Raw genomic sequence first — 13,713 nt, 5'->3', positions numbered from 1 at the left:
GTGGGAGGGCTGCGAGGGTGATCCGAGGGCTGGAGCAGCTTCCCCATGAGGACAGGCTGGGAGAGAGTTGGGTTGTTCAGCCTAGAGAAGAGAAGGCTCCGAGGAGACCTTATAGCGACCTTCCAGTACCTGAAGAGGCTACGGGAAAGCTGGGGAGGGACTGTTCACAAAGGCTTGTGGTGATAGGATGAGGGGGGGAAGAGTATAAACTGGCGAGGGGAAGATTTAGATTAGACATTAAGAAGAATTTCTTCACCATGAGAGCGGTGAGGCACTGGCCCAGGTTGCCCAGGGAAGCTGTGGCTGCCCCATCCCGGCAGGTGGTCAAGGCCAGGTTGGAGGGGACCTTGGGCAGCCTGGGCTGGTGGGAGGTGTCCCTGCCCGTGGCAGGGGGTGTGGAACCGAATGATCTTTAAGGTCCCTTCCAACCCAAACCATTCTATGATTCTATGAGTTGTCCTTTTAACGTTGTGAGAATTAATAAGTTTTGCTGCAGTTGGTGTGTATGTTTAACTATCTTGTAATATGAATCTGTCTTGTATCAAGATATAATATGCAGACAATCTCCAGGCACAGATGAGTAACCTGAAAGAATACGCACTTGCTTAGTTGTAAGGATTTATTGGTAAGCTTAATTGTCTTGTAAGATGTAGTTGTTCTCTGTCAACAGAGAACATGAAGTAAGTTTCCAGCCATGTTTGGGTAACCTAAAAAAATAAACATTTTTTTTAGGATTTACACGATTCTTTCTCTAAAACTAGTATATATACCTACTGCCTTTGTAAGATGGGATGCCTTTTTTACAGTGGCATCTGATTCAGTGCTGAATTGTAGAATAAAAATATTATTGTCTTTACTTTGAAGACTTTGTCCTTTTCAATATTTTATCAGTGAATAAGTGTTTGCCACAACATGAAAAAAGATGGTAGTGCACACCAGCTCCCGTAAGGGGATTTGGAACTTAAGATGGCAGCATACCTTCCCTCTCAGTACTGCTCTCTCCGGTTTATAGTTTTGATTTAATTCTTTTCTGTTTCTCTTAACTCAGCATGGAGCTGATTTTATTGCCAAAATAAAACCTCTTGGGATATATTTTATTAGGGACTAATCTTTGTGAGGTGTTTTTTTTTTTCCTGTTGATGTTACATAAGATTGGATATAATATTTTGCTGCTCATTCTTACAGGATGATTCATTTTCCAATCCTGTTTTCCCTGGTGGCTGAGCTTGCAAGTACTACTTTCTCTCAGTGGGATTTCTTACTAAAGTGATTGCGGCTCCAGAGATTATAAGTGGACAGGATCAACCCAGCTTCCATTTCCAAAACTGTGGGAAGGGAGGAGAGAAAGAAACTTATCAGATTAGGAGGAGGGCAGAAGTAATGCCAAGAATTTCTACTCCACCACTTAAAAATATCTATTTAAAGGTGCTTACTGCATTAGACTAACAATTTCACACTCCAAAGGTGGTAAATATGGCTCAGGATAAAAAAATCTTAATTGATGAGATAAATAAAATGTTGGCAAAGTCTGAAGGATTTGCCTTGAAGGACCTGCTGTTCTCCTACCAGGAAACCCTGTACCCTGTCACAGTGTGCAGCGCAGAAATGTTCCAAGCCCTGGAGAACCTGGAAGCAAGAAGAGATGATGTGGTCCTGGTGTCCTACCCCAAATGCGGTGAATACCTTATAAATTGCTTGTTGTAGACTACAGTATTGTAACTAGTTAGCTGACACAATAAGAAGGAAAAGCAACGGATGGTCACTGTGCATGGTGTGAGGATACTGGACATTTCTACCACAACCAGAGGCAGCAGGCTTTTGTTCTGCTTTGTCTTAGTTAAGCAGTCTGTTGCACTGCTTTTTGATGTGATTTATGTTTCTGAAAGGAAAATAAGTTTTAGTGTTCAGTAATATCTTTGGCTGAAGAAGCAAGAATAAAATACATAGTTTTTATATATCAGTAGGTCAAGACAATTCTGCCAGTACATTACATATGACAAACTGTATTCTGAAAAGCATGTTAGTACCATAATGTAGTGTACTCTACAAAAGCATTAAAGTTCTGCGTTAGACTTTATAAGGTTTAGAAAGTGACATGGTACAACATCTTTATTTGCAAAATTATAAGCTATTTCTTGGTATTAGTATCAGCATTGTTTTTTGTTTTGTTATTGCAAAATGGCATGGACTAAGATGTACAGGAGGCGCAAATCTTTTAGTCAGAGGTTTGCAGAAAGGCGGAAAGGTGCAACAGGAGCAGTAAAAAACCCACGAACAACCAACAAGTTGATTTTGATCAGGTTTATTAAATGTCAATTGTGACATGGTTGCTTAGAAGGAAGGGATGGGTTTTGCTAATCTAGGAAATCCTATCCAAGTATATGTTTCTTCTTTGAGACTGAAGCAGTGGAAGCTTGGTTTTGTCAGAGAAAATGTAGGTCCAGGGAAGGATTTCATCGCACTAGCATGGTAGTGCGTGCAGTCAAGTTGGGCTCTAACCAGAGAGTCCTAGGTCAAGGTCTTATTTAAAACATGTGAGTCTCATTGTTTGATGAGTTCTGATCTGGAAAGAAACTGAGATGCGCTTAGGGGCTTAAGAAGTGTACCCATAGTGTTTAGGGTGAATTTATAGCAGCTGTGAGACAAAATGAACCAAGAGAAAGAGAGGGAAAATGCAAAAGGAGGGAGCTGGCACAAAGTATGAGATGTGCAAGTTTATTTTAAGGAGCCTGTAATTCCACTGGGTTTGGGTCCAGAGTTCTGCTGGACCCTATAAAGACCTAAAAAATAATTGTCATAACTTGGCACTGGCTTTTGATTTCTTGATGAGTTCAGACATGAGTCGTGGTACTGATTGCCACTGAGGTTTAGCTAACTTGGTAAACTGCTCCTGCACAGGGAAACAGACCAGTAGATAAAGAAAGGGATCTCAGACTGTTAGTATCAGGCAGTTTGAGGTAGGGCAGCAGGGGGAAATTTTACCAAAGACCACTGCCAGTTGTTCAGTAGAGGAGGGAATACACAGCTACTTGCAGTTTGCCAGGGAATGCAGCATCCTGTTACCTGGCAGACACTGCTGGAAAGGCATTTATGGGAGGTTGCATGAAGGAAATGGGAAAGCAGGAAGGAGGGAAAATACTGCGTCTGTGAAGTGCAGCGTAGCTGCAATCTGCAGGTAGATCTTTTGGAATTTTCTCACATTTCGGTGTTTGCTTTTAAACAATGCAAAATGGAGATCTTGTATTAATTTCCTATAGTTTGCAAAGCTGGGGGGAAAGGCAAGAGAGGGGAGTATGAAAAGGAAACATTATCTGTCCCAGTTTGAAATCAGAAACTGATGGGCTCCCTCTTGTGCTTTGATTCCTCGCTTGGACCCACCAAGCCATAAAGTCACCAGGCAATAATAAAAATCTCTCTGCAGGCTTCACTCCCTCTTACACCAAGGGGTCCTGGTGTCTGGCTTCCTCTGCGAGCTTCTCAGGTATTTTCCATGCAGGCCTCAAACTCTTTGGCATTTGCCAGGTTTAGATGGTTGTGAACACGCCTGATGAAGGACTCACACTGAGGCCCTTCAAATGCTTTGTCTCTCGAAGCTTTAATAGTCTCCTCATGCCTTGTACTCGTAAGTATTATGAAGGTTAAGTTACAGTGAAATCTGACTATATAGGTGATTCCCCCCCAACTCATGTATGCACAATGAAGAGGAAACTTCTGATGCAGAGAACTATTAATGAGGTGAGGCATAAAGGATGATGGAGTTCCAGCATGCAGTACTTCCCAGGGATGGGCTGCATAGTTGGGAAGCCAATAGGGGATTTAGAGACTAGGAATGTTAGGTTTATGGACTGTAGCTTTTCATTAAAATAAAACTTGTATTTGTGCACGTGCAGTTAATACTGGGCAGGTGGGGACATGGAGTTTTTGACTGTCGACTTTATGTAAGTGGGAGAGCGATATATGTGATATACATCATACAATGTCTTTTATATATGTGATATTGGGTGGTACATAATGTATTATATGTATTATAAGACATTGTATAGAGCAGTGGAGTAGTGCCCTCTCACTAACTCAGCAGCCTGCTGGAGCTGGTGTGTCCAAACACCATCCACCTGCAAACTGCAAGGTTGGGGGAACAAGAGATGGGGAATGGCAGCAAGTTCCTGCCAGACGAAGGAAACCTGCTCCCCTCAACCAGACAGCAAAACCCCAGATCCCCCTGGTGAACAAGTACCGTGTGCTGCAGGTGGAATCCAACCCTGAGCATGAGGATGATCCCACATCCTAGAATCCTTCCCTAGGCTGCACCATCCTCAGAAAAAGATAAAAACATCCTCCATTAAGAAGAAGAGGAGGGTGATTGTTGCAGGGGACTCCCTCCTAAAAGGAACAGAGGGACCCATTTGCAGACCGGACACGCTCCACAGAGAGGTCTGCTGCTTACCGGGGGCATCAGTGAAGGAGGTAGCTAGAAAACTTCCTTCCCTGGTCCACAAGACAGACTACTATCCTCTGATAGTAGTCCAAACTGGTAACGATGATCTACTAAACAAAAAGACCAAAACCATCAAGAATGACTTCAGGGCCATTGGGAAAATGATGAAGGGCTCTGGGGCACAAATAGTATTCTGCTCCATCCCAAGGCTAAATAGAGAGGAGGGGGAAGCCAGGATGAAGAATTCGATTAATACCTGGCTCCGAGCCTGGTGTGAGGAAAGGGGCTTTGGCTTCTTTGATCATGGGGTGGCTCACGCACCCCCAGGCTTTGTTGCTAAGGATGAAACATGTGTGTCTCCTAGGGGGGCTAAAGCCCTTGCTAAAAACCTAGCTAAGCTCATAAATCGAGCTTTAAACTAGATGTGAAGGGGGAGGGGGTTGAGACCAGGCTAGACAGGAACGAGCCTGGACGTGGGGCACTGGTGATTCAGAGAGGGTGTGCTGGTGAGGACCACCAGTACATCACCACACAAAAAGTGGGGGAGAACACACCTGGGGGTGCTAAGGGAGATACGGGCACTCTGGAGCTAGCTACTCCAGTTACCAGGCAGTTGGGAATGAACTCTGTTCCCTCTAAGAGGGCTGAAGGCTCGGCAGCTCAGCTGAAGTGCATTTACACCAATGCACGCAGCATGGGGAATAAGAAGGAAGAGCTGGAAGCTGTCGTAGGGCAAGGGGCCTATGATGTCGTTGCCATCACAGAAATGTGGTGAGATGACTCATATAACTGGAGTGCAGCTATGGTGCGGTACAAACTCTTCAGGTGGGATAGGAAGGGTACGAGAGGAGACGGGGTAGCCCTCTTTGTAAGGGAGGACTTGGACACCGTTGAGATGGATTGTGGTGATGAGGAGATTGAGTGCCTGTGGGTTAAAATCAGAGGAGCCCACCAGAAGGTAGATTTTGTGATGGGAGTCTGTTACAGACCACCCAGCCAAGGAGAAGCAGCTGATGAGCTTTTCTATACACAGCTGGGGTTAATCTCTAGATCAATGCCTCTTGTTCTTGTGGGGGACTTCAATCTTCCTGATACCTGCTGGAAGTACAATAGAGCAAAAAGGAAGCAGTCTAGGAGGTTCCTGGAGTGCGTGGAACACAACTTCCTTGCACAGCTGGTGAATGAACCAACAAGGGAAGGTGCCCTCCTGGACCTGCTGTTTGTGAACAGAGAAGGCCTTGTAGGGGACGTGGCAGTAGGTGGATGCCTAGGACTAAGTGATCATGAGATGATAGCGTTTTCTGTTCTAGGTGAGGTGAAGGGGGTGGTTAGTAGGACAGTAGCATTAAATTTCCAGAGGGCAGACTTTGAAGTCTTCAGAAGGCTGGTTAGCGAAGTCTCATGGGAGACAGTACTTAAGGGCAAGGGAGCCCATAAGGGCTGGGAGCTCTTCAAAACGGAAATCCTAGCAGCTCAGGAGAAAGCCATCCCCATGCTCCGGAAAAAAAGCCGGCAGGGGAGAAAACCAGCTTGGTTAAACAGAGAGATCTTGAGGGATATCAAGAAGAAGAGAAATGTTTATGGGCTCTGGAAGAGGGGTCAGGCCTCTTGGGTGGACTACAGGAGGGAAGTGAGATTGTGTTGAGAAAAAGTCAGAAGGGCTAAGGCTCAACTAGAAATCAGATTGGCAAAGTCTGTGAAAGATAACAAAAAATCTTTCTATAAATTTATAAATAATAAAAGGAGGACTAGGGAGACCATACACTCCCTATTGGACGCAGAAGGAACAACAGTGACAGGGGACGAGGAAAAGGCTGAGGTACTTAATGCCTTCTTTGCCTCAGTCTTTAATTGTAAAGAAAGTTGTTCCGTTTGTGTACAAACCCAGGAGCTAGAGGAGCAAAACGAAGCTCCCATGATCCAAGAGGAGGTGGTCAGAGCCTTGCCAGCCCGACTAGACGCCTACAAGTCTATGGGGCCGGACAGGATTCATCCAAGGATATTGAAGGAGCTGGCGGATGTGCTGGCCAAACCCCTTTCCATCACCTTCCAACAGTCCTGGAAGACTGGGGAAGTTCCACTGGACTGGAGGCTGGCTGATGTAGTGCCCATCTACAAGAAGGGTCGCAGGGAGGACCCAGGGAACTACAGGCCTATCAGTCTGACCTCAGTGCCAGGGAAAGTCATGGAACAGGTGATCTTGAGTGCTCTCAAGAAGCACATGCAAGAGAACCGGGTGACCAGGCCCAGTCAACACGGGTTCACAAACGGCAGGTCTTGCCAAACTAACCTGATCGCCTTCTATGATAAAGTGACTCGGCTGCTGGACGAGGGAAAGGCTGTGGATGTGGTCTTCCTGGACTTCAGTAAAGCCTTTGACACAGTTTCTCATAACATTCTGCTTAGGAAACTGTCAGCCTCTGGCCTGGACAGGCGCATGCTCTCCTGGGTGGAAAACTGGTTGGATGGCCGGGCCCAGAGAGTGGTGGTAAATGGAGTTAACTCCAGCTGGAGGCCAGTGACAAGTGGGGTTCCCCAGGGCTCAGTGCTGGGTCCAGTCCTGTTCAATGTCTTTATCAATGACCTGGATGAAGGCATTGAAGGCACCCTTAGCAAGTTTGCGGACGACGCTAAGCTGGGTGGAAGTGTTGATCTGCTGGAGGGTAGGGAGGCTCTGCAAAGGGATCTGAACAGGCTGGACCGCTGGGCTGAGTCCAATGGCATGAGGTTTAACAAGGCCAAGTGCTGGGTCCTGCGCTTGGGGCGCAACAACCCTGTGCAGTGCTACAGACTAGGAGAAGTCTGGCTGGAAAGCTGCCTGGAGGAGAGGGACGTGGGGGTGTTGGTTGACAGCGACTGAACATGAGCCAGCAGTGTGCCCAGGTGGCCAAGAAGGCCAATGGCATCTTGGCTTGTATCAGAAACGACGTGACCAGCAGGTCCAGGGAGGTTATTCTCCCCCTGGACTCGGCACTGGTGAGACCACTCCTTGAATCCTGTGTTCAGTTCTGGGCCCCTCACCACAAGAAGGATGTTGAGGCTCTGGAACGAGTCCAGAGAAGAGCAACAAAGCTGGTGAAGGGGCTGGAGAACAAGTCTTATGAGGAGGGGCTGAGAGAGCTGGGCTTGTTTAGCCTGGAGAAGAGGAGGCTGAGGGGAGACCTCATTGCTCTCTACAACTACCTGAAACGAAGTTGTGTAGAGGAGGGTGCTGGCCTCTTCTCCCAAGTGACAGGGGACAGGACAAAAGGGAATGGCCTCAAGCTCTGCCAGGGGAGGTTTAGGCTGGACATTAGGAAAAAAATTTTCACAGAAAGGGTCATTGGGCACTGGCACAGGCTGCCCAGGGAGGTGGTTGAGTCACCTTCCCTGGAGGTGTTTAAGGGATGGGTGGATGAGGTGCTGAGGGGCATGGTTTAGTGTTTGATAGGAATAGTTGGACTCGATGATCTGGTGGGTCTCTTCCAACCTGGTTATTCTATGATTCTGTGATTCTATGATAATGTATTATATGTATTATAAGACGTAGTATGATGTATACACATTACTGTATAAAGGACATGTATCAGCTGCTTCCATGCAAGCATCCTGAGGCACTTTGTATAACATAGGGTGGAAATCATTCCTTTCTGGGAATAACTTTCCACTGAAAGCATGATATGAAAGCTGTTTGCATTGTGTGCTCCCTGTTAGCGCCTCTGGCAGTTGTATTCATAGGGGATCTGCAACATGCAGGAAGCAGTGACAGCTCTGCAGTTCCATCTTCATGGGCCCAATAGGAAACCTTCCAAGCTCCCTCCCATAACGACACGGGGAGGGTGCTGCAGGCCAAGGTGAACATGCTGCTCCCTTGCTCTATACTGCTGGCAGGTGGCAGAGCATCAGTGGAGCAAATGTGAGTCCCGGAAACTTTGGGGAAGCAGGAACCATAGTGCAGCTCATGCTGAAATGGGGTGTGGTATAGGGGAGGATTTGCTGCAAGATCCCTTCCCAAGGGCAAGGGGTGGTGAGGGATGCAGGTGTCCAGTGGGTAACAGCTCTTCTAGCAGTTGTTCTGGCTTGTACATTATGCAGACAGCAACAGGCACAACTGAGGACAAGCATTGATAGTCACATTGAACAGATGACTCCATTCCGTTCCTGACCCAGGGCAGCAGAGAGAAGCAGATGCTTGCCTCAGCAGAATGAGGAAGCTCCTTGCTCATTCCTTCTCCTGTCCAGGTCCTTCCCAGGTGTTTGTCTGCAAAAGACAGGAAAACTCCTGATATTGTTTGTCACTGACAGTTTTATGAATATATTAAAAACTACATTAAATACATTGCTGAGTGAGTTTTGCCCACGGTGCTTTCCACATACCAGTTATAAGTGATGCAAGAATGTTGGTTAAGAAGCTTTTGAGGATCTTTTTAACAAAAATCATTGTTTTGTTTATAATCATTTGAGAGCTTTAGTCTTATTTGTCATCTGATGACTGTCTATTATGCTGAAATAAGCAATATAATGAGAAGGCTCTGAGATCTTATATAAACCTCTGATACCTTTTATTTTGTTCTCTGGAATTCTTGGTGCAGGTGTGAACTGGCTTATCCACATTTTAAGTGATTTGATACTTACCACTATCCAGAGTAAGCCTGTAAGCACAGAACTGCCATTTATTGAATGTGGAGATCCAGATAAGTATCAGGTTAGTAAAAAGAAACTATTGAACCACTTCAAGTCTGTTGTTTTCTCTCTCCTGCACCCCCATATGCAAGTTATTAAAACAAAGTCGTGCAGCAAGTAAAGCTATTTCTCCTGAGAGAGGAGAAAATATAATCTTGGGTGACTAATGCCTTTTGATTAGGGACTGTTTCACATAGGAAACTCTCACAGATCATTGTCGCATCGATGTAATAAACTACTTCTCACTTATGGTTCTTTTTTTGTTTCTGAAGAGGATGAAGCACATTCCATCTCCAAGGATTTTGGCAATACATCTGAATTATGACTACCTCCCCAGGTCAATTTTCAAGAACAAAGCCAAGGTGGGCTTTTTTCTTTTCCCAAGAACGAGCCTCATCTCTCTGACAGTACCAGCATGCAAGAGTAATTTTGGGGCTACACTCTTTTCTTGCGCCCAAATGGGTGGCACTGGGGGAAAGCAGCTGTAGTTAACACAAACAAGAACAGATCTAGAGGCTGCTCGGAAATGGGCGCAGTGTCACACTTTAGGTTTTTATGCTTTTCTTTTCCGTGCGTGACCACATTGGGAATGAATGTGGCAGCAGTATCTTTGGGACATCAACTGTCTCCATGCAAAAACTTTAGTATGTGCTTGGTGGATACATAGCACTTAGGAGATGTGCCACAGATGATGGAAATAATCTGTTACAGGGTGAGGATTTTTTCCGTGTTTCATCGGTGTTTTTTCCTGAATGAGACAGGAAAAATATGTATAACAACTGAAAAAAAAAAGATGTTTATTATGTGTTTTCAGAAGTGTTTATGCGCCTCTGAGGTTTACAGTCTCTTAGGATTGCAAGAACGTTATTGCCTTGCTTTGAAAAATGGGAGATAGTTGTAACAGCTGCAGTTTCCTGAAGGAAAGTCTAACAGAGCTTTTCCTAGCAGGAGGTTGGCAAATTGTCCTTACAATTTCCCAGGTCTTAGGTAGCTAAGGAGTAGTATTCAATGACAATATTACAGTTTTTCCAGTTGCTTCTTTCTACATTTGCTTCATGACATAAGCAAATCTTAGAAGTAGTAACAAGTTCTTTATTATGGTCATGTTATAAATTTGTTCTCCATACCTTAACTAATAAAACATTTTATAGCCCCCAGTATGTTATTGGCTGCAGAATGTTTGGTTATACGCTCACTTTGGTTGCCAAGGGAAATAAGTGATGTAAAATTGTTGATCTATTTCTCCCACTCCAGATACTAGTGCTGTTTCAAAACCCTAAAGATACAGCTGTTTCGTTTTTCCATTTCCACAACAATGTGCCAAACGTCCCCAGCTACAGCTCCTGGGATGAGTTCTTCTCAGAATTCATGAATGGGAAAGGTATTGTTATAGTTACTGAATGTAGCTGAAGAAGCAACAGAAAAAAAAAACCAAACAACCTAAACCCGATTAAATGGGGCCTGTGGGAAAACAGCTGTGTCATAATTAGTTTACTGATGGCCATACGTCATGATGAAGGAGGCATCTAAATACCAGAATGGGGAGAAGATCCAAAAGATGCTTTGCTTCTGGGTATTTTGCTCTTCCAAGTAAGGGTGAGGGAATTGCGTGGCAGCTTGACAATGGCATTGGGTCAATATTCTGCCGCTTAGTGAAGGAACAAATGCTGCAGATCCAAAGTATCAATGAAATGACCATTTGTTGTCTTTACTGTTTCTGAACATGAGGCCAAATACCTCTTTAGTAACCCAGATTTTAGATGTAGACTGATGTCTGGCTTTAACTCCTAAGAGTTGTTTAAATGACAATAGAGTAACAGAGGGTGAGCATATAGCTAAATTCTTTTTTTGTGTGGAAACCATTTACTTACAAAAGTCCAGAGGAAGCCTCCATCATTCTTTTGTACAGTATGGTAGGATGGAAAGGACAGGCTGTTCCGTTTGTTTGCATGGACATAACAGATGGGTAACAGAGGCCAGTTCTTCATTCAGAGGGAGACAAGTACCCTGTAAGAAAATAAGGTCACACTGATGCTTTTTTTCTCTTCTTTACAGTCGGCTGGGGATCCTATTTTGATCGTGCAGTCATCTGGAACAAACACATTGAAGATGAGAATATTATGGTCATAACATATGAAGACCTGAAAGAGGTAAAGCAGATGCTGTGTACTGAGGTGCAAAACACATTCCTTGAAATCTGCTGAATTTAACAGCAGTAAGCACGGGTTTCTGAAAGAGAAAAATCAAGTTGAGTCTGGCTATATAAAAGCTGACCTCCAGTGTAATGAAGAAAGCATATTGTGAGGGGAAGTATATATTGTTAATAGATGATGGCAATGTACATCCCAAGTGGGTAACTCCTTTTTTAGAAGAGTATTGCATGTCTCCTTTTAACTGTATTGTTTTCAGGACCTGACTGCCAGTGTAAAGCAGATAGCTGAAATCTTTGGATTCTCCCCAACAGCAGAGGAGATCCAGTGCATTGCAGAGAACGCCACTTTCCAGGCAGTGAAGGAAAAGGCTCATGAGACTCATGGTGTTGTTGGCTCAAATCTTTTCCGTAAAGGTAAATTTGTTTGTATTTTGCTAGGGTGGTGAATAGTATCATAGAATCATAGAATCCCTAGGTTGGAAAAGTGGAAAAGACCTTCGAGATCATGAAGTCCGACTGTAACTTAGTAGCGCTGCATCTTAGGCAGACAGGAATTTGGATCAGTAGATGGTTCATCTTTATATATAATTTTGAAGGGTTTTTTTAGTTTAGTAAACACTGACTATGCTTCAGGACGCTGTCACTTGATTTCATCACAAGGGCCAGTAAAGCCCTATGTAATGTTATTGGCAGAAGTGCTCTACAGGTAGTTATGTTCAGTCATGGTATGCAGTAAATAGCAATTAAAACAAAAAAAGATTTCTTTTGATTTCTGTGAGTACTGGGGATAGACTGGCACTTGGTCTACAGAGTGCCTCCACAGATTTCTTAGGTTTTCTATATAACCTCAGTCAACACATGGAATGTGGACACTCCAGAGACTGAGCTGTGTCTTTTAGCCATGGATCAAGCTAGAGCTATAGACTCAGACAACCTCACAGTGGACTCTACAAAATCTAGATTAAAGGTAGACTGTAGCTTTTGACAGTGTCTGGTTGCAGTACACAAAGCTCTTACAGTTAAAAGCCACGTCTTTGAACTTTCTGGGTTGGTTTCACAACTGCTGGTTGTCTTTTACAGTCTTCTGCAGCTGTACAAGACACATGCTGAAAGCTATGAAGGCAGACCAGTAGCTTCCTATGTTTACTTTATATTCACATTCTGTTGAGAACACCAAGCACAAGGCAAATATATGAGTATATTCTTGGGTCAGGGATTCTTTTCTTGCAGGACAAAGAAAAAAGAAAAGAAAAAATGGATTATCCTGAGATATGATAATAAGAGGGACAAGGTAGGTTTGTTGCTTTAAATCATACTCCTTGGTCCTTCCAGTCAAGGGTAATGTTTTATTTTTCTTTATATTCCAGGTGTTGTTGGAGACTGGAAAAGTCTTTTCACTGAAGCTCAGAACCAGGAAATGGATGCCAAATTCAAAGAGTGCTTAGAAGGAACAAAGTTGGGAGCGAAGTTAAAATATGATGTGTACTGCAAGGCCTGAATTTCTTTTACAGAAAAATCTCAGGCTGCTTTTCATTCACTTTTATGAAATAAAACATAGACCAGGGCAATATCTGATTTAAAAATTTTGAAAATCCAGGCAATTTGCAAACCTGTTTCTGCTGTTGTAACTTACACAAGCAGTCCTTGCTGGTGCAGTTACTATCATTGGCTTCACTGTAGTCTCTTAAATGGTGTGTTTTTTAACACTGTTCATTAGCTATGATTTCATGTTACCTGGTTGAATCCTGTATGGAATATATACGCAGTAGTTAAGCCTGCTGAAATCACTGGAAATGTATTAAGTATGTTGAAACTGATTTTCCTGACATTTTTTAGAACAATCCACCAAGTGTCATTTTGATTCTTAATTTCTAAGTTCATAGTATTCATGTGTATTTTTAATGACATAATGCAAAGTGAAATTTCATAAGGTCTTGTAATTGTCTTTTGCCATTTTCTGTGTGCTGATAAACGTGTGAAAAAATCAAAGGAACTCTGGTTGAAATTTTCTCCCTCATTTTGCAATAATAACTTTCCTTTGTTAGTCTGAGATCACATCCCGAGCAATTGAAAGAATTGCCTTGGACAGAACTTGTTCAGGGAGGCTGGAGTTCCCCTCCTGGTGGTGGCTTGCTTTGTTGCTTAACCTCAACACAGGGTTACCCATGGGAGAAATTGGAAACGTATGTTGAGAACACCAGGCTTTGTCCTTGTGATTGTTGGGTCACCTAAGCACCTGCCCTGTTTTGTATGTGGAGGAAGCACATGGAGGACCTCCTGCCTAGGCAGGAATGGGGGGAAGTCACTTCTTTCTAGTATCGAGGCAGTGGGGTTAGTAACCATCTGATTGACTTGTTTGGGAGAAGAGGCTTTTTAGACATGAGAAAAGGAAGTGTACTGCTTGTATAACTCTGGAAATGGAGCCTTTGCCTGGGTTTTCTGGATTTGCCTGGGTTATTTTATG

At 43.9% G+C, this 13,713-nt stretch overlaps 1 protein-coding gene across 3 annotated transcripts; it reads left to right on the top strand.

The window, feature by feature from the left end:
• The first annotated feature begins 251 nt into the window (after positions 1–251).
• SULT6B1 (sulfotransferase family 6B member 1) lies at positions 252–13,181 on the top strand. Of its 3 annotated transcripts, none has more exons than XM_069852507.1 (8): positions 252–1,004; positions 1,592–1,675; positions 9,007–9,119; positions 9,370–9,459; positions 10,352–10,478; positions 11,153–11,247; positions 11,507–11,663; positions 12,617–13,181. In XM_069852507.1, the coding sequence occupies exons 1-8, from the start codon at positions 923–925 to the stop codon at positions 12,745–12,747; spliced, it is 879 nt and encodes a 292-aa protein (XP_069708608.1). In that variant the 5' UTR covers positions 252–922; the 3' UTR covers positions 12,748–13,181. The 3 variants fall into 3 exon arrangements, with proteins under 3 accessions (XP_069708608.1, XP_069708609.1, XP_069708607.1); XM_069852508.1 differs by having other exon boundaries at positions 927–1,004; positions 1,570–1,675; XM_069852506.1 differs by lacking the exon at positions 252–1,004 and having other exon boundaries at positions 1,022–1,675.
• The last annotated feature ends 532 nt before the right edge of the window (positions 13,182–13,713 follow it).

The sequence above is a fragment of the Phaenicophaeus curvirostris genome, chromosome 2 (assembly GCF_032191515.1).
Source record: "Phaenicophaeus curvirostris isolate KB17595 chromosome 2, BPBGC_Pcur_1.0, whole genome shotgun sequence".
Taxonomy (NCBI): Eukaryota; Metazoa; Chordata; class Aves; order Cuculiformes; family Cuculidae; genus Phaenicophaeus; species Phaenicophaeus curvirostris.
The sequence above is the reverse complement of the archived record's forward strand: the minus strand, read 5'-3'. Positions and strand labels throughout refer to the sequence as shown.